The sequence below is a fragment of the Phascolarctos cinereus genome, unplaced genomic scaffold (genome assembly GCF_003287225.1).
Source record: "Phascolarctos cinereus isolate Bilbo 61053 unplaced genomic scaffold, phaCin_HiC Scaffold_726;HRSCAF=1367, whole genome shotgun sequence".
NCBI lineage: Eukaryota > Metazoa > Chordata > Mammalia > Diprotodontia > Phascolarctidae > Phascolarctos > Phascolarctos cinereus.
In genome coordinates this window covers 422,575,779-422,596,620 of record NW_027556098.1, presented here as the reverse complement: position 1 = coordinate 422,596,620, position 20,842 = coordinate 422,575,779, and the positions used below count along the sequence as shown (strand labels likewise).

General features: G+C 49.0%; 1 protein-coding gene across 1 annotated transcript; it reads left to right on the top strand.

Moving 5' to 3' along the window:
• The first annotated feature begins 6,878 nt into the window (after positions 1 to 6,878).
• LOC144454087 (uncharacterized) lies at positions 6,879 to 10,663 on the top strand. Its single transcript, XM_078146406.1, is given in 4 exon segments — positions 6,879 to 6,998; positions 7,247 to 7,345; positions 8,085 to 9,819; positions 9,821 to 10,663. Coding segments are annotated over 4 exon segments (1,908 nt in total). The 5' UTR covers positions 6,879 to 6,964; the 3' UTR covers positions 9,861 to 10,663.
• Positions 10,664 to 20,842: the final 10,179 nt, after the last annotated feature.

Below are 20,842 nucleotides of genomic sequence, written 5' to 3'. Positions count from 1 at the left end.
ACACCTTCTGCCAGCATCCCATCCAGGGAGGCGAGCCCGGGCTCTGTGGAGGCTCGGCCCTCCGAGGAAGCAGCAGGGTGACCTCCCTGTGGCTCTCCTGGCCTCTCTCCTGTCTTTGGGACCGCAGCCTCTTGTCAGTGACCATTCAGTGACAGATCTGTCGCAGTGACCAGCCCCCTCTCCCTTTGTGTGACTCTCTCTGTGTGTCCCTGCACCCTCTCTCAGGAGTTCCTTCCATGCCTGTGTCTGTATGGGGCTGGCTGAGACAGCCTGGGCCCTCACAGCTCTGAGGCAGCCGTGGGCTAGCCTGGGAAAGCCTTTGGAGCAGGAGTGGGGGGCCTTGCTGTCACTACAGGTGCCTGGGCAGGAACTAGATGGCCCTTTGGCAGGGATGGCACAGCTCAGGCAGAAATGTCTTTGGAGGTCACTTCGGCTCCGAGAGTCTAGTATTCTCAGAACCTCCTCATACTCAGAACAGTCCAGAAATGAAATGGGTTCCTTTGATAGGTAGTAAGCTCCCCGTCACTGCTAGGTATGCAGATAGAGACTGGAAAAGAGGCGAGATGCCCCTGAGGGTCCCTGATGAAGCCATCGCCTCACTCTTTCTGTCGTTCTGACTATATCTGTGTCTCAGTCAGCAGGCATAATACCTCCTCTGTGCCATGCGCTGTTCTAGGTACTGCGGAGGGAAAAAGACAAGTGAGCCAGTCCCTGCCCTTGGGCAGCTCACACTTTACCAGGACTACCAATGTTGGGTGACTTGGCCCCAGTTCTCTGTGCCGATAGCTGGGGGTTCTGGGTGGGAAACTTGGCTCTGGCCCTGGGCCAGTCACCAGGACCCCTGGGGCCCGTGTTACCTCCTCATACACTGACCCCCTCCCCACGTTCTTGGGAGGCCAGAGCTGCATGGTAGGGATGGGGGCGGCAGTTGTTTTTTGAGATGGCTGTGTGAGTCTGCATGTTTCTGTGCCTTCGATTCAGTTCACCCTAGTGAAACTGTAGGGATGTCAGGCCTTCGATCTCGTTGTCCTCAAGCTTCTCAGGGATTCCTAGCTCAGAAATTCCTCTTCCCATCTCTCCCTCTACCTTACTTCTCCTCAACCTGTTCTTCCACTAGAGCTAAACAAAGCCTCTTTTTGTTGTTTTTAGCACATACACACATGTGTACACACACACACAATCTTACAGATCTGGGGAGAAAAGATTTCAAGGGGTCCACAGAAAGAATATCTAAGATCCCGTGGCCTGAGATGCTCCATGGGAATTCATCCTCCGTTCTGCCACAAAATTGACACTTTTAAAAAGCATGCTATGCTACTCCCTTGCTAAAGAATATCAGGGACTCTCCATTGACCTTGAAGAAAGGGGAAGAAGCCTGATTCCTAGGAGGAGGAAAAGGAAAGTTATTAATTAATCAGCAAGCATATATTAAGCACTTAATGTGTACAGGTATGGTGCTAAGCTCTGGGGAGTATAGAAAAGGAAAAAAACCCAGTCCCTCCAGGAGCTTCTGATCGAGTTATCTCTCTCTCTCCCTCTCCCTGCTCTCTCTTCTCTCTCTCTCTTTCTCTCTTCTCTCTCTCTCCCTTTGCACACACACACACACACACACACACACACACATACATATATACATATACACACATATAATGTATATGCTATATATAATATATATTAGGTAGATAATTTGGTTATAAATAAATATGTGATTATATATAGAAAGAACAGATACAAAGTAGACATAAGGTAGCCTTCAGGGGGAGGCTCTGGCGGCCAGCGGTGCTGGGAAGGCCTCTACAGAAGGTGCCCTTGAGCTGCACATTGAAGTGTCCCAGGCACTCTCGAGAGGTGGAAGTGAAGAGGGGTCTCGACATGGGGGACAGGCAGTGCAAGGGCACAGAGATGGAGCTGAAGCATCGTGGATGAAGAGTAGAAAGTAGATCAATAGCAGAATGTAAGAAAACTGGAAAGAGAGGAGGGGGCCAGACTGTGAAGAGATCTGAAGGCCAAACAGAGGGCTTCAGGTTGGACAGCTGAGGAAACAGGAAACCTGAACAGGCTGGCTGGTTGGTTGGTCTCAAAGAGGACCTATTGTGGCTGGACCTAAGCTTCAGGAAGATCGTTTGGTCCCCTGAGTGCAGACTGGATTGGAGTGGAGAGAGACTGGAGGCAAACAGCTTCCCCCCCTTCCTCTCCCCCCCGCAAGCTATTGCAATAGTCTAGGTGCAATGAGGGCCTGCACCAGGGCAGGGGCAGAGTCAGAGGGGAGGAGGGGGCAAATTACAGAGATGGTGCAGAGGTGAAATTGACAAGAGATCATGCAAAGGGGAAATTGACAGGCCTGGGCACCATATTGGAAATGGGAGTGGGGGTTCAGAGTGAGTGAGGAGTCCAGGATGACCCCTGGGGTGGGAGCCTGAGGGACTGGGAGGATGGCAGTGCCCTCTACAGTGATAGGGAAGAAGAGGAGGAATTTGGCAATAAGGGTAAAGAATTCTGTTTGGGGCATGTTGAGTTTGAGATACCTGTGGGACACCAAATTTGAAGATCCCGATAGGCAGCTGTAGGTGCACGATTGTTGCTCAGGAGAGGCACTAGAGCTGATACATGGCTCTGCGGGTCATCTGCACAGGGATCATAATTGAATCCATGGGAGCTGATGAGATCCAATTTCATTTCAATTCAGTAAAAAATTTTAAGCACATACCACGTGCCAGGCACTGTGCTGAGTGCTGGGGACCCAAAAGGGGGCCAAAGACAGTCCCTACCCTCAAGGAGCTCACAATCTAATGGGGAGGGATGGAGAAGACACGCAATGCAGAATAAATACATACAAACCAAGCTATTTGTGGGGAAGTAGGAGATAATGAACAGAGAGAAGGCACTGGAATCAAGAGGGGCTGGGGCGCTCTGTCGTGGCTTCCTCCTCTTACTGGTTATGAGTCGTAAAGGGCAACAGAAGAGGGGGAGAAGGTAATCCCTGAGCTACATCTGCCTTGATGTCTGTGAATTTTCTTACACTAAATAAAGGAGGTTTTAGTAGGGGAAAAAAAGAAAGAATGCTTGCAGTGAGTGTGTGTGGCAAGGATGAAGATTCAGCAAAGGAGACCAGGAGTGGTCCAGCAGGCAGGAGGAGAACCAGGAGAAGGCAGTATTAAAAGCCCAGAGAGGAGAGAGCATTCAGGAGGAGGAGGCCATCAGTGGCATCAGAGGCCACAGGGAGGGTCGGAAGGATGAGGAAGCAATGGTAACTTTGGAGAGGTCCGAGCCAGATCATCAAGCGTGGAGAAGTGCTTGAAAGAGGAAGCAGAGGCACCGACCGTCAACAGCCTTCTCAGGGAGCTGGGTCAGTCACCAGTGGGCGAAGGCTGCGGTGAGGGTGCTTAGGGATCATGGCGACGCAGGTGTTCTTGGAGGCAGCAGACAAGGAGCCCGAGGAGGGCCAGGGGCCAGTGACGGGGACAGTCTGCTGGAGAAGGCGGGAGGAATGGGACCAAGGGAGCCAGCCTGCTGAGGAGCTGGCCTTGGCTACCTCTTCATCAGAGATGAGTAAAGGAGGGGGTCATGGGGAATCGTGTCAGGGCACATGAGATGAGAAAAGAAAAGGGGATTCTCAAGGAAGGGCTGAGAGGTGGCATGAGAGACTTGAGAGGTTTGGAGCCGCCACGGAGACAGATGGGAGAGAAATCGATGCAGTGAGACCAAAGGGCAGCTGTGAGGACCCAGCTGGTGAGATAGACGGTCAGCAGTACCGTGCCCCCCTCCTGCTGCATTCAGGAGCACTTCAGGAGAGGAGCAGGAGCAGTTTGGGGTTGGGATTTGTCATGTTAGGATAAGCTTGGGAGTACGTCGGTAAATATTTAACAACCACCTCTCTGGGACAGACAGTCCACAAAACAATAAATTGAGCCCTGGTGTGAATGCTGACACTGAGCATTTAACACTCAGCTCTTAGGAACTGGCCGCAGCCCCAACCCCTTTGGATGGGGCAGCGATGGATTCAAGGGCAGAGAATCGTAGAGCTGAATTGGTTTGCCAAGTCAAGGTTGGAAAGGGAGGAGAGCACGTTCAGGGCCCGAGGATGGAGGGAGCGAGGTGTCAGTAATGACCAAGAAGACGGGTGTAAACGCATCACCCCACAGGATGGTCAGCACGCCTGCACACGGAGCAGCCCCGGAGAACAAGGACACACTAGCATTGAGTCAGAGTGGGCGGAGGATGGGTAGTGATGAGAATGAGAAGAAGGGGGTTGGTCTGGTTTTGTTTTGAGCAACCTTGAGGAACAGATTAGGGTTAGGATGGGAAGACCGAGAATGGATGAAAGGCAGACCTCTTGTTTTCTTCCAAGGAGAATCGTTTTTGGGTTAGGAAGGTCAGGAGAGAAATGCTGACTGCTGAAGACAAGTGGGGATGCAGTAAGATCATTGTCCTGGATGGGCTCCGGTCACCTGGCCCAGGTGGATGTGCAAGGAACTGGCAGCTGGGATGGCTTCCTGGAATACTGGAAACCTGTGAGGATAAGAGAGGTGCTGCAGGACCAGAGAAGGGCACATCCCTGAAACAGGAGAGTGGACCCTGCAAAGGCTAGCTCAGCTTCTGATTCCTGGCAAAGTTCTCCAACAGACTCTTAAAGAAAAGGTCAGTGATCGCAGAGAGGCACCACAGACAGTGTGAGATGCAGCAATGGCCTTTGGGGCACGCTGACAAGGCAGGTCTCAGGGAACGCGGGAGGGAGATTCTAGATTGGAGCACGGCATTGGACGCTTAGAGTCTCTCCTGGTCTCCCCAAAGGCCGGACCTGTGCCGCTAGACACATTCCTGTGTGTCTCAAGGGCTGGGCACAGAGCAGGCCCTGGACCAGTTGAATTGTGGACTGGAGGAGGAAGTGTGAGAGGAGTGCTGTTACTCAGAACCGATGCAATGGCCAGGCTGTGACAGTGGTCACTCGGGGCCCACGGCTACTGCGGACAGAGCTTTCCTTGGGCTTGGACCACTGAACACTTGTGTCAGTGGCCATGACCGAAGCACATGTACACATCTACGGGTGGCCAGGGCTGGGAAGAGGAGCCCAGACGTGGCAGGACAGAGCTGGGATCCCCTGAGATCTTGACAGGCCAAAGCACTGACTGGGATCATAGAGGGATAAATGCACAGTCTTACCTCTGGATACCAAAAAGCCCAACTCGCCAAGTACAAGATGGGATCGGCATTTGTCTGAAAAAGACATGACTTTGTCCCACTGCACCTAACAAGGTGATTTGGCAACCAGTGGGCAAGTTACCTCATGAGCCTGGGCCCTGGTGACCTAATCTGTAAGATGGGAATAATGCTTCTTCAGGGAGGGCTTCCTGGAAGAGGCGGAACCTGAGCCTGACAGTGAGGGCAGGAAGGCCTGTAACTAGACAGATGGTGTGTGTGTGTGTGTGTGTGTGTGTGTGTGTGTGTGTGTGTGTGTATATTTCTGTGTCTGTGTGTGTGGTCTGTGTCTGTGCATGTGTCTGTATGTGTGTGTCTGTGTGTTTATGTGTGTGTTTGTGTCTTTCTGTGTCTGTGTGTTTGTGTATGTGTTTGTGTCTTTGTGTGTCTGTGTGTGGATAGGGGAGTGCTGGGAGATAAGGTTGGTGAGGCAGAAGGGGCCAGATGGCCAGGATCAGGAGTGTTCCCCTGTGCACTCAGGGAAGCCCCTGAAGCTCTCTGAGGGAGGGAGGGATGTGGTCAGAGCAGAATGTTAGAAAGATGATTTGGGCGGCGTATCCAGAGGAGATCAGGAGAGGGTCTGGGGGAGTTGGTTACGAGGTTGTCTGCTGTTGCTCAGGCATTTTCAGTCACGTCTAACTCTCCGTGACCCCATCTGGGGCTTTCTTGGCAGAGATACTGGAGTGGTTTACCATTTCCTTCTGCAGCTCATTTTACAGATGAGGAAACTGAGGCAAACAGGGCTAAGTGACTTGCCCAGGGTCACACAGTTAGTACCTGTCTGAGGCTGGATTTGATTTAGGAGGATGAGTCTTCCCGCCTCCAGGCCCAGGGCTCTGTGCACGCAGGGCCCCCAGCACCCCTTAGGGACTGCTACAGTCCCCTAGATTGGCAGACAGGGCTGAAGGTCGGCTCCTCTTGGGACACTGCGGTCCATCCAAACTGGCCTCCTTCCTATTCTCCACCCACCCATGCCTTCCATCTCCTCTCGCCCCTGGTCCTCTCCCCCAGCAGCAGGGACGGAGTCACTTTTGAGGCTTAGCAATGCCTAGTCATTGCTTGCTGATTGGCTGATTGCTATGGCGATGGAGTGGAGATCAGGAAGGCAGAATTAGGGGACCTAGTGACCAATTGGCAGGGGCGGGGCGGGAGGGGCTCAGGGCTTCCAAGGTCTGGAGCCCGAAGGCCTGGAAGCATGGCAGTGCCAGCAGCAGAGCCTGTGGGCAGAGGCAGGCGTTGCAGGGGATGCTGTGGCTTTTGTGCAGAGGAGAGCACGGAGGACTGAGGGATCTGAGTGGGGCTTGGTCAGGCAAGGAGGGCAGGGCGAAGCCTGGGTTGGGCCGCTCCCAGAGCTGGCTCTGAGGTCAGCTTCATGTGTGGCCTGGGGCGGGTCACTTAGTGCCCCATGGCCTCCGTCTGCCCATCTGGCCTTGATGGCCTCTGAGGTCTCCTCCAGCTCCAGCTCTGATCTGGCCTGTGGCTAGGGCCCCTTGGGGGATCAGGGAATTCATCCCTCAAGTAAATGCTTCTGGAGGCCCTGCTTGGTATGAGGCACCACAGCCCATGCTGGGGGGGAGGGAGGACATGGTCTCACACTTCTTCCCCCTCTTCCTCCCCCTGCCTCCGAGAGCTGGTGGAGGTGATGAGATGTGCCCACTGCCTGCTTGGTGTTTCAGGAGACAGTGACATTCAAGGATGTGTCTGTGGACTTCACCCTCGAGGAGTGGGGACACCTCGGCCCTGCTAGAGGGAGCTCTACAGGGAGGTGATGCTGGAGAACTACAGGAACCTGGTCTCCCTGGGTGAGGAAGCCTTCATCTGGGGCCTCAGAGTGGTGGGGATCCCAAATCAGAGCCTCTTCCTTGGACCCAGATCCTGGCAGTGTCCGCTCCCCTTCCCAGCCCCGCATGATCTCCTCCCTTCAGGGCTCTTCACACCACGGGCTGCATCTCCCTTTCCCCAAGACTAAGGAGCTCAGGATTCCATTAGTAGACACCCCGCCTCCCCCCCCCCACCAAAATACTCGGCCACATCCACTGTCCCTCTCTAGGAGCCGAGTGCCAAAGTGCCAAACCAAAGCTAATCTCCCAGTTGGAGCAAAGCAGAGAGTCGTGGCTGTTGGAAGAAGATCCGCATGGCCTCTGTCCAGGTGAGCAGAGCAGAAGGGAGGTATCAGTTGTGAGCTCCTTGAGGGCGGAGAGTGACCAACGGTGTCCAAGGCTGCAGAGAGGCCGAGGAGAATGAGGACTGACGGGGCAGCAAAGAGACCATCGGTAACTTTGGATGGAACAGTTTGGGTGGAATGATGAGGTTGGACACAGGCCGTAAGGGGTGAAGGAGAGAGTGAGAGGAGAGAAAGTGGAGGCCCTGACTGTAGGCGGCCTTCTGGGGGAGTTAGCACCAAAGGGCAGAAGGGTTAGCAGGGATGGAAGGATCAAGGGAGGGTTTCTTCAGGATAGCAGAACCATGGGCGTGTTTGTAGGCAGAAGGGATGGGCAGGTAGATGGGAGAGACAGAAAAGAAGTGAAAGAGAGTTTCCTATCTGCTCCATCGCCTGTGATGCGTGTGCCCCAACACCTCTTCCTGTCGAAGCCCAATTCAAGTGTCTCCTTTACCAGAGGCTGTTCACCTGAGCCCCTCCTCCTCAGCTCAGTGACTGGCTCCCCTCACTCCCCTCACCCTTATTCGGCACGCTGGTTTAATGGTTATTTGTCTTCTCTCTGACTCTGAACCAACTGAGAGCAGGCTCTGTGGGCTGTGTCACATCCAGATGCCCAACCCTGAACACAAGGCCCTGCACATCCCTGGCACCTAATGCCCATTGGCTGAATCAAATCTTCCCCTTGCACAAGGAATAGGAATCGTTTCTTTTTTCAATGTTTTTTCAGGTGGGTGCCCCAAGCCTGAGACTCTGAATTCAGTGCCTTACCAGGGTGTCTCTGAAAAACCATCCTCTCGGGAAGAAAGACTTGAAGGTCTCGGGAGAGATGACTCGTTGTACTTCAGCCTGAGAGACGCATCAGAGCACAAGGGCCAAGGAGCCCCACGGCAGGATAACCAGGACCCACCTGTGACACCAGCGCCCGCCATCCACAAAGAAATGCCCTCTGGGGAGAGAGGCTACACATGTAACACATTCATTAGACATCTGGGCCTGAGAAGCCTTGCCACAACACAGAGAGAAGCCCCATCAGAGGAGACATCCCTCAATCATGACAACAGGGGGAGCTTCCAGCAAAATTCAGGCACAGTTAAGCTTCAGAGAACCAGTGGAGAGAAAAGACCTTTTAAGTGTACTGAGTGTGAAAGGACCTTTCTTTATCAATCGGACCTTATTATACACCAGAGAATTCACACTGGAGAGAAACCCTACAAATGCAATGACTGCGGTAAAGCCTTCAGTAATAGTTCCTACTTTATTCAGCATCATATAATTCATACTGGAGAGAAACCTTACGCATGTAATATATGTGGGAAAACCTTCAGCCAGAGCTCATCCCTTACTGAGCATCAGCGAATTCACACTGGAGAGAAACCCTATTCATGCAAAGAGTGTGGGAAGGCCTTCACCCAGAGCTCATCCCTTATTAAGCACCAGCGATGTCATACTGGAGAAAAGCCCTTTAAATGTAAAGAGTGTGGGAAAGCCTATACCCAGGTTTCACACGTTGCACGACATAGAAAAATTCATACTGGAGAGAGACCCTATAAATGTAATGAATGTGGGAAAGCCTTTTTTCATACTGCGTCCCTTACTCAACATCAGGCAATTCATACTGGAGAAAAACCATATAAATGTAACGAATGTGGGAAAACCTTCAGCCATAGCTCGTCCCTCACTCAGCACCAGCGAGTTCACACTGGAGAGAAGCCCTATGAATGCGGTGACTGTGGCAAGGCCTTCAGCCACAGCTCCTCGCTCACTCAACACCAGCGGATTCACACCGGTGAGAAACCCTACGGGTGCAATGAGTGTGGGAAGGCCTACACCCAGATTTCACATCTTATGCGCCATCAAACCGTTCACATGGGAGAAAAGCCCTATATCTGTAATGAGTGTGGGAAGGCCTTCAGCCACACTTCGTCCTTCACTCAACATCTGACAGTTCACACTGGAGAGAAACCCTATAAGTGTAATGAATGTGGGAAGACTTTTAGCCAGAACTCATCCCTTACACGACATTTGAGAATTCACACTGGAGAGAAGCCCTACGTATGCAAGGACTGTGGGAAGCGTTACACTCAGGTTTCACATCTAATTCAGCACAAGAGAATTCACACTGGAGAGAAACCTTACCGGTGTGGTGAATGTGGGAAGGCCTTCAGCCGGAGCACACACCTTAATGAACATCAGAAGATTCATACTGGAGAAAAACCCTATAAATGTAATGAATGTGGAAAATCTTTTAGCCACAGCTCATCTCTTAATCAACATCAGAGGATTCATACTGGAGAGAAACCTTATGAATGTGATGACTGTGGGAAAACCTTCAGCCAGAGTATACACCTTATTCAGCATCAGAGAATTCATACTGGGGAGAAACCCTATGAATGTAATGAATGTGGAAAGGCCTATACCCAGATTTCCCATCTCCTTCAACATCAGAAAATTCATGCCGGAGACCTCCTATGAATGTAATGAGTGTGGGAAGGTCTTCAGCTAGAATGCACACCAGACTAAACATTAGATAAGGACCTTAGGAGTGTTTGAAAAAACCTCTCCATATAATTAACCTCTATTGCACAGTGAACTAGAAAGAAAATCTCTCCAGACATCAGAGATCCCATCCTGGAGAGTAACCCATGGAATGAATTTAGGGAAAATTCATTTCTGACCATTCCCTTTGATAAATCCCCTCCCCTCCAAATCTCCTCTGTCTCTGCACCAGTTTGTTACCAGGGATATCATAAGAGAAAAAGGTTCCTGCCCCAACCCTCCATCCAGCTTCACTGCCTCCATGTCAGTCCATTTGCTGCCACATAGAGGCAAAAAATCGCTTTCTTTGGACTGAGGGGAGAGGCTGCTCATCTGTGATCTGAGTAGCTCATGCTCCTAAGCTTTTTCAGACCCAAAGTAGAAAATGATTTATTGAGCCCATTGAGAGCATTGTGGAAAATGAACCTTTTAGAACTAATGAATATGCTCTATCTACATTAGAACCAGCAGTGAATGAGCTTTCCAGCACCTAGTGTTTGGTTTTATCTCTACCAGAAAGTGAAATTCTAGTGAAGCAGATTGCCCACGAGGCTCTCAATGGCACGCCCGCCCAGATGTCTGTGACAGGGGGAGTCCAGCCTGCACTCCTCTTCTTCATTTGCATCTCCAGTACTTGAATTCCTCTTTGCTGTCTTGTGCACCCTTCTCTTCTTGTGTCTTCCTTTCTTTAAAAAAATCCTTTCCCAGTGTTTTCCTGGTTTGTGTCATGTCAGGGGAGGGGAGTTTTCTTTTCATAAATTGTTGAGCTTAGACATTCCTCACTGCCATTTTTTCGGTGCTGTTATTGTTCCTCCTCTTGGTGGACTGTTCCCATGCTTGCCTTACCGACCATGGTGGATGATGGCTCCTTGGCCATTAAAATACATCATTTGTCATGCCCTTGGCAGCCAGCGGGCCTTCTCTGCATCTGAAATGCCACCCCAAAGTTGTTTTTGACTACAACACTTAACTCATTCACATTTGCACTCTTGTGACTCACTTGAATGCCAGAATCCACCTCCCCACACAAAGATGTTTCCATCCCTGTCCAAATCTCCAGATATCCTCCCACCACCACCCTAGAGGTTAGGGCTAGACAAAAATGGAATAGACTGCCTCTAGGAATCATAATCCCCTTCCCCACTGAAAGTCCTCAAGCAAAAAGCGGGAAGACCCTTTAGTTTGTTTCCAGGGGGATTCCTTTTTTTTTTAAAGGCAGTTGGGGTTAAGTGATTTGCCCAGGATCACACAGCTAGTAAGTATCTGAGGCTAGATTTGAACTCAGGTCTTCCTGACTCCAGGGCTGGTGCTCTATCTACTGTGTCATCTAGCTGCCCCAAGGGGAGATTCCTGATAGGTATAGGTTAGACAAGATGACCTATGAAGGCCCTTCAGCTTTGGGATTCTGGAATCCATGTTGGCCACTTAAGGTCCTGGATTGACTCCTACATTCCAGTGACTTTTCTCCTTTTCTTTCATAGGTTTATAAAATTTAGAGCCAGAAGGGCCCTAAGAGGTCATCTGGTCCCTACCCCTCATCTTACAGAGGCCAAGTGATTTGCCCAAGGTCTTACAAGTAGTAAGCGGCAGAGCTGAGATTCTAACCCAGGCCTCCAGACTCCAAACCCAGCACTCAGCCTCTGAGCCATGTTCCCTCTGGCCGTATTTTCCAGGTTATTCCTTCACAACCACACACCATGTAAGAAGCAAGCTTCCTCTTTGGCTATGTTGTCTCCTGCACTTGGGAAGCCATTTGTATTTAGAGATTCACATTGGAGTGGTGGGTAGTGGAGCCACTACCAGTGGAATTTGTATCTTTGGCAGCCTTACGGTTGCATCTTCTACAAATGGTTTCATGCATTGTTCTTTTTGTTGTTGTACAAGCCTTGTTTGTGTCTTTGCCCAGTCTTATGTCATGAGGTCACAGATGCCTTGATGCCTCACTGAGACATGGAGGTGACCCTTGGTCCTCAGACTTTGGCCCAGGAGCTCTGGCAGGTTTGGAACATGAGTCATCTAGCAGTGAACTGCATGTCTGTCACTGGGGGACTGAAGTCTCAAAACACTCAAAGAGCATTGTCACTAAGCTGGCTGGAGTGATGAGGGTTTTTTCAGCTCTAGCAAATTATGTATTATTGTTTGCTGAGGCCTAGAGGGCTCAGAATCTGTACCAGGGGAAGTTCCACCCACACCAACCAAATTGTGCATCCAGTGGAAAAGACAAAGGCGTGACATAGGAGGTCAGAGCTGGGAAAGACCTTAGAGAGAGGGAGAAACTGAGGCTCAGAGACGGAAAGAAATTTGCTTAGGGTCACACAGCTAGTGGGTGGCAAAGCTAGAACTAGAACCTGGGTCTTCAGTCTCACCCCAGTGCTCTTTATGCACTGCCATGTTGCTTCTCAGACAGCCTAAGGTTGGATTCTGGCTCCTCCACTTATCAGGGGCAGCTAGATGGCACAGTGAATAGAGTGCCAGGTCTGGAATCAGGAAGATCTGGGTTCAGATCTGGCCTCAGATATTAGCTGTGGGGCCCTCAGCAAGTCACCTAACCTTATTTACCTCAGTTTCCTCATCTGTTAAAAAAGATGGATAATAATAAGCACCTAGCTCCCAGAGAAATTATGAGGATAAAATGAAATAATAAATATTATAATAATAAATAATAAAGCTTTTAGCCGTGTCTGGCACATAGGCGCTATATAAATGTTAGCTATTAATATTTTTGCTAGCTTTATGACTTTGAACAATTCCCTTACTCCCACGGTGAGCCTCAGTTTCCTCATTTGTCAAATAAGGATAATGATAATGCTTATACTACCTACCTCACAAGGTTATTACAAGGCTTAAGCAAGACAATGTGTGTAAAGTGCTTTATAACCATAAAGAACTATGTAAGTGTAAGTGTTCTTGTAGCCTTCTTTTGAGCATCAGACATTTTGGAATACTGCAGAATCTAAGAAGTTATTGCAACCTTGCATCAGTCTTTCTGTTTGCATCTTCTTTCAATCGATCCATGTTCTCTCCCATGTGGGTCCATTCCCTCTGTTAGTGCAGGTTACAGCATACCGACCTCTTCATATCCTGTCTTTCTCCTGTCTGTCTTCCCAAATACTCTTGGGGACCAGCAGAGGTGGTCTATCTATCGTCAGCCTCACTCTCGGGTCCTCCCAAACACTCTTGGGTACCAGTAGAGGTGGTCTATTTGTCGTCAGCCTCACTCTCACCCAAACACTCTTGGGGACCAGCAGAGGTGGTCTATCTATCGTCAGCCTCACTCTTGCCCAAACGCTCTTGGGGACCAGCAGAGGTGTCTATCTATCGTCAGCCTCACTCTCAGGTCCTCCCAAACACTCTTGGGGACCAGTAGAGGTGTTCTATCTATCGTCAGCCTCACTCTCGGGTCCTCCCAAACACTCTTGGGGACCAGTAGAGGTGGTCTATTTGTCGTCAGCCTCACTCTATAGTCTTTCCAAACACTCTTGGGGACCAGTAGAGGTGGTCTATTTGTCGTCAGCCTCACTCTATAGTCTTTCCAAACACTCTTGGGGACCAGCAGAGGTGGTCTATCTATCGTCAGCCTCACTCTTGCCCAAACACTCTTGGGGACCAGCAGAGGTGGTCTATCTATCGTCAGCCTCACTCTCGGGTCCTCCCAAACACTCTTGGGGACCAGTAGAGGTGTTCTATCTATCGTCAGCCTCACTCTCAGGTCCTCCCAAACACTCTTGGGGACCAGTAGAGGTGGTCTATTTGTCGTCAGCCTCACTCTATAGTCTTTCCAAACACTCTTGGGGACCAGTAGAGGTGGTCTATTTGTCGTCAGCCTCACTCTATAGTCTTTCCAAACACTCTTGGGGACCAGTACAGGTGGTCTATTTGTCGTCAGCCTCACTCTATAGTCTTTCCAAACACTCTTGGGGACCAGCAGAGGTGGTCTATCTATCGTCAGCCTCACTCTTGCCCAAACACTCTTGGGGACCAGCAGAGGTGGTCTATCTGTGGTCAGCCTCACTCTATAGTCCTCCCAAACACTCTTGGGGACCAGCAGAGGTGGTCTATCTATCGTCAGCCTCACTCTCGCCCAAACGCTCGGGTACCAGCAGAGATGGTCTATCTGTCTTCAGCCTCACTCTCAAGTGGTGACTTGCCCACCTCTGTTTCCAACCTGGATGACATCCCTTACTCTGCTCCTTGGACCCTTCAGAGATTGTGGGGTTTGATGATTCACAGCTCACTGGCCTCCCCAGGAGAATGCTGTCTATGGTTTTTTGTGTTCGGCAACAGCTCAAGATCATCACTCAGGGATCCCAGGTGCTCCTATCTCTCACCTTTACATGACTTGGCCGAAGTTAGGATGACAGCATAACTCAAGGAGGCGTCCTCCTTGACTGTCCTCTGGGCTCTGGCACCGTGGCCGGGTGATCTCAGGCAAGCTTGTGGCCCTGTTTCTTGACTTGTCAAGCGACAGTGCTGGATCTAGATGGCTGCTAACATTCTACACGCTCAGATTCTTTTGAGCTCTGACCTACAAGAGTCTGACAGTCTGCGTTCTCTTTGCTGAGGCCACCTCTGGCCCTGAGACTCTGTCGTCCATGTTGGGAGAGAGCAGGGCATGATGGCCAGAACACCGGTCTGGGATCAGGAAAACCTGCGTTCACATCCCTCCTCTGACATTAACTGTGTGAGGAGCTAGACTGGGCACAGCGTAAAGAACATGATGAATCAGAGGGCCTGGGTTCGAGTCTCAGCTCCAATGATTTCTACATATGTAACCTTGGGAAAGTCAATTCACCTCCTGTAAAATGAGAGGCTCATACTGCGTGATCCCTTCCAGCTACCATGAGCTTCAGTTTCCTCATCGATAAAAGAAGTCCAGTGCTGTAACACCTACCTGAAATGATAATGTCTGTAAAACTCTTGGCATGCTTCCAAGTGCTGCAGAGATACCCGTTAACAGTTTTGGTCGCTGGCCTCTTCCAGCTCTGACATTCTTTGTTCTGTACTCCAAGGTCTCATGAAGTTCAAACACTGCACGTTGTCTGCTGTAGTCTCTTCTAACACTCATGCTGTGTTCTAAGGTGTTCAAGGTTCTGAGGGTTCGTGTTCCGTGTCCCTGGGTCGTGAAGATGGCAGTGCTTAGTGCTCAGTGTGAGGTAAAACAAGAAGCCCCCAAGCCTCTCCTTTCTGTCAGGAGAAGGAGCTGGGGGGAACAGTGGAGCCCTAAAGGAACAGAAGAGACAAGAGCGCCCTTCATCTCCCGGTAACCCAAATAAACTCACCATCCCTACCTTCTGGAGTCAGACACAAAGACGTGTTGGGACTGACTCCCAGACTGACCATCACCACACGTGACCAGGACCAAAAGCCATAATATGTCGGAGCAGGGGCAGTAGAACATGGAATGCCAAAGCCAGATGGGACCTGTGTAGTGTACAGCTCCCAACCCCATTTTCAATCTACACACACACACACACACACACACACACACACACACACACACGTATGTATATGTGTGTATATGTATGTATTTATATATTTAAATATCTATTAAATATATATATATATATATATACATATACATATACATGTGTAGGAATATATGTGTGTATATAAAATATATGTGTGTGTATGTGTGAATATAATGGACCACAAGGTGGCAGCATAGAGTGCTGGGCACAAATGTACGGTTAGGGTTAGGAAGACTCATCTCCCTGAGTTCAAATCCAGGCTCAGACACTTACTAGCTATGTGACCCTGGGCAAATCACTTCACTCTGTTGGCCTCAGTTTCCTCATCTGTAAAACTGACCTGAAGAAGGAAATGGTAAACTGCTCTAGTATCTTTGCCAAGAAAACCCCAAATGGGTCACAAAGAATCAGTCATGACTGAAAATGACTGAATGATAGCAACAAAATATTCTAAATATAAAAAAATGAACATTTCAAAATATAAAGGACAAAAAGAGGATTGTAATTAAAGCATGAACTTCTGTTACTTATAATATGGGATTTTTAAAGTATATTCAGCTTAACGTGGTAGCAACAACGCTGCCCTGTTCGTCTCACCTCCTGAACTTGCTCTTCTGTGTATATTTTTTAATGTTCTTCCTCATTTTTCAGAGAAGGAAACAGACCCAGAGAGGGAAAGTGCCTCATTTAGGGCTGCTAAGGGGTCAGAGTATTGGGTGATGTAGTTGGGTCCTGGTAGATGTGTCTAAGGCTAGATCAGAGCTGTCCTTTCCTATCAACTCCCACCCTGCAGAAGGGGACAGGACCCAGTGCAAGGGCTAACCTTGATCTTGTGCTAGCTGGCTTCCAATCTTTCCCTTCTCAGGGCCTAGCCAACTACAGAGAGTTATAAAAGCAGCTCCTTTTCCCCCCAGGGACCTTTTGTGATACAGGCTTTAAGGTCTCTTAGCTGTAGATGTTAGAAATGGAAGGAACCTTAGAGGTCATTGAATCCAATTCATTCCATTTTACAGGTGAAAAAACTGAGACCCAGAAAAAGGTGGCAATTTGCCCAAGTTCTGATAGTTCCACATAGGTGCTCTAGTCCAAACCCTCATCATTTCATGAAGGAGGAAACTGAGACTTGGAAAGGGACAGGGCCTTGCCTGTCATCATCACTAGTGAAGGGCTGGACCAGCTGAGTTCCCTTTCAATTCTAGCTTGTCTGTGCTCTCCCAAATTCCCCTCCAAACAACTTTAAATAACACTGCGGAATGACTTCTGGAGCAGCAGACCCTGGTCATAGTTCCGGGAGGAAAAGAGTGCTTGTGGTCATTCCCAGACCAGAGCACATGCCAGGAGAGTAGTAAACACACATCTCCTTAAGTCCTATCACCTTGGAAGAACTGGAAACTTAAAGACATTCCCCCCACTGCCCCAAACTAGCTCTGAAAACAGCTGCACAAAAAAACCTGAAGCTTGGAACAGCGCCTCCTCTGCCCAGGAACAGAGCTCAACTATAACATTAAAAAGTTGAAAGGCAAGAAATGTGCTGGAAAATGAACAAAGAACAAAAAAGGAACCTGCCCATAGAAGGTTGCTATGGTGACAGGGAAGAGCAAAACACAAACTTAGAAGACAACAAACCACAACAAACCCACAACACACCATGAAAATGCAACACTATTACTGCCCTCGTTTTTACAGATGAGACAGAGAGAGGTTAAGTGACTTGCCCAGAATCACACAGGTAGTACTGAGGTTGGATTTGAACTCAGGTCTTCCTGATTCCAGATCTAGTGCTCTACTCACTTGACCCATGTAGCTTGTACCTCTTCCATTCTCCATAATCTTTCAGCTATCAGTTACAGTGACTTGGCAACCACATGGAATCATAGCTTTAGATCTGGATGGGATTTTAGTGGCCATCTAGTCCAATTATTTTACAGGTAAGGAAAAAAAACCTGAATTACTCCAAGTCACACAGCTGGTAATTGACAGAGCTGGGATTTGAACCCAGGAATTCCAGTCCTCCAGGCACCTGGATCAAGTGACTTGAATTCATGAAGGGCAGGTAGGTGCCCTCTCATTATCTCTTTCCTCATCCTGGTGTCAACCCCATTAGCCACTGTTGTTCTGTCCATTCCAGGCCAAAGACTGTTGTTTCTAGCAGAAAAAACGCATAAAAAAGTGTCAGCCTTCTCTCTGTCGTCAGTTATCTTCCCGTCTTCATCAAGCAGCAGTTCTATCCCTTGTTCGATATTCCTCTGTCCCCGCACCCTTCAGTATCCTCTTTTGGCTGTCCTCAGCTTCTCTTACCAGCCTCTGCTCATTCTGAGCTTTAGCGTTGCTGGCACGATTCTTCCTGGACTTTGCCGCCTTTTCCTTGATGTTGCCCTTCTTTCTTCTATACACGCAAGCTCATAAATTTAAAACCCAAGTGGCCGTCTTCAGAAAACAGCTTTTATTCATCTTCACAACCGTTTCTTTCTATCTTCATAATTTCATTTTTGAGTTTCCCATCCCTCCTGGGCCGACTTCCCCAATGGAATTTTAATGCACCAGATCCAATCTCTCTCTCTCTCTCTCTCTCTCTCTCTCTCTCTCTCTCTCTCTCTCTCTCTCTCTCTCTCTCTCTCTCTCTCTCTCCTTTGAGCCCTTTAAATCTAATCTCTACAAGTCTTGGGAGTGTGACTCATGGTATGCCCCACCTTCATCTCTATCACAAATTTATGGAAGACACAATCACTTCTTCTGAAGGTTCCTGACATTTCCACCCCCAGGCAGTCCAGTATGGTTCCGCTTTATGAGAATTCGGATCCAGAATAGAATTTCCCCTTGTAGGTTCCTCCATCTTCTGAAGAGTGAAATTGTTGGGGTGAGTCATTAGCTACTCTGCATTGGGCAGAGAAAGAACTCTGGCAGATATCCCAATAATTGTAGTCCCCTGTCTCTACTATGTTATTCTTCTCTGCCAGGTTTGTGATGTTTCCCAAAGTTCTCAGGGATGTCCTCCTTCTGTCCGGAGTCTGTAGTATATTCTGATGACTAAATCACTTGTTTGCCCCTTTTTGATTTTCATCCAGAATCTCCATCACTTTTCCCCCTCTAATTCCTGGGTTTCCTCACATGAATAATAGCCAGCCCTTAATGTTTTACATGGGATTTCATTTGGTCCTTTTCAATACACAATCCCCCCCTCCCCCAGTTATCTATTGTTTCCTTTGAATAAGGCTTACCCATAAAGAGCCACATTCCAAGTATGAGTGTCATCCCACCAAGCTCCATTGAGATCTTTGCGGTCAGGTATCAACAGCGTACTTAACCATACTTATTGCTTATTTGTGGCCATGGGTTTTACTATTGGTTCATTTTTTTGGATTTTTGTTTACTGTGAATCTCTAGGTATGTCAACTGCTATCAACTTGATTATTTATTGTTTCTCTCAATTGTATCATTTATTAGATATACATAGATTTTAGTGGCTATACATAGATGACAGTTTTCTCCTTTGCTCTTCCTTTTCAGTTCAATTCTTTTTAGAATCAATGAGCAGGTCATTGGCACATACTCTCTTGGCCGGGAACCTGTCATTCTGCGTTTTAAGCCCTGGTCCAGAAATCTGAATTCCTTTCTCAGTCACTGTCTTCATATCTGTTCCCTTTCCTAACCTACTTTCCTCTATTTCTTGCCTTCAGAGGGCAGCTGTGACGGAAACACTACCTGTGCCCCACTGTCTCCATTCAGTTTCTTGAACAAGATTTGGCGGTGCTTTCTAACTTGTTTCTGGTGGCTTCGTTTGTGCCCACTTAAATTACCAGAAGTGGATCATAATCCATTTTAACAAGGCTTGGGAGACTGGAAGGGAACGGATCTCAGAGCATCCACTCCCTCCTCTCAAGAAGAGTCTCAAATTTGTTCTTTAGCTCATACCGTAGCTCATCGCCACCCCCATTCCTTCTGTGGCATTCTCCATTGTCCAACTTTCTGACACAGCTGTTTTCCCCTTGGTCTCTTCAGATCCTTCTTCTGAAGAACGTCCCATTCTCCACTCCTACTGGTAGTGAAATTCTTCGTCCTTGTCTCCCAAACCACTCGCTTCTGGGAAACACGGTATCTGTGATACAGTGTGTTGTACTCAGTTGTACATCTGAATTTGAATCCCAGCTTACTGGGTGTGTGACCTCAGGCCAATCACTTCCGTTCTCTGTGCCTCAGTTTCCTCATTTGAAAAATGAGGTGGTAGAACTAGAGGGCTTCTGAGGCTCCTTCCAGCTCTAGAGCTCATTAGAGTCTCATTAACACCTCGAGTAGTAAGAATGGTGTTGTGCCAGGCCTGGAGTCAGGAAGACTCTCTTCATGAGTTCAAATCTGGCCTCAGACACTTTCTAGCTGCGTGACTCTGGGCAAGCAAGTCACTTCATCCTGTTTGCCTCAGTTTCCTCATATATAAAATGGAGCCCAGAAGGGCACATAGCAGAGGTAGGATACGTAGAACACAGGATGTAAGAGTCAGGTGAACACAAAGTTAGGTGGAGCCTGGGTCCGGGGAGTTTATCAGGACCGCATACTATCCAAGGTAAAAGGAGAATGACCTGCAGCCAGTCAAGAGTTCGCCCCCTCAAGAGCATGAGGACCCTCAGCCCAGACCTGCACAGCCAAGGATTTTGGGCGGCCCTCCGGAACGTCGAGGATGTTTTCGAAGGCTGCCTGAAATCCTCTGGCATGGTGTCTTTGGTTCTCTTTGAAAACCGAGGATGACCAGCAACACCTTGTTACAGATCTCAGTAGTAATCATCTAAAATAGTGTTCCAAAAATTCTGATGCAGTTTTAAGCCTTAATAGCTTAAAAACTTTTGGAACACCTTGCACTAAAATCGTTCTCCAATTCCTGTAAAATGCCTTAAAAGGAAGCTAGCAGCCTGGAAAGAGCGCAGGGCTTGAGTTCAAATCTAGCTTCAGGCACTTCCCAGTTGTATGACCTTAGACAACTCACCTCACCTGTCTCAGTTTCCTCATCTGCAGAATGGGGTTGACAGGAGCACCTCCCTCCCAGGGTCGTTGTGAGGACCCAATGAAGTCATATTATTGCACACATCTCCTGCCCCTGTCCAAATAATCAAATACCTCTGTGACTTTGATTTGGGAGGTCCAAACACCCCATCCATGGCTGCCCATCCACGCAGTTCCTTGGGTGATACCTCAGCCTCCCCTCTGCCCTGGGCAATGGTCATCTCTCCTCCAAGGAGAGGGTCACTGCCATCCAGCAGCCCCAGAGAAATGCTGGTGTTGGACAGGGGCCTTTGCCAAGAGCCTTGGGCCTTCCCAGAAGCCACCCTGCCCTCCCTCCTCCTCTTTCTCCTCCTCCCCACCTTCCTTAGCTCGCTGTCCTCCTGGCCAGCTGTACTCCTTCCCCTGGCCTGGGGTTTCACCCCTCCCCCAGTGCAGACTCTACCAGACACCCAGCAGAGCAGACATTTATTAAGCGCCTACTGTGTGTGGC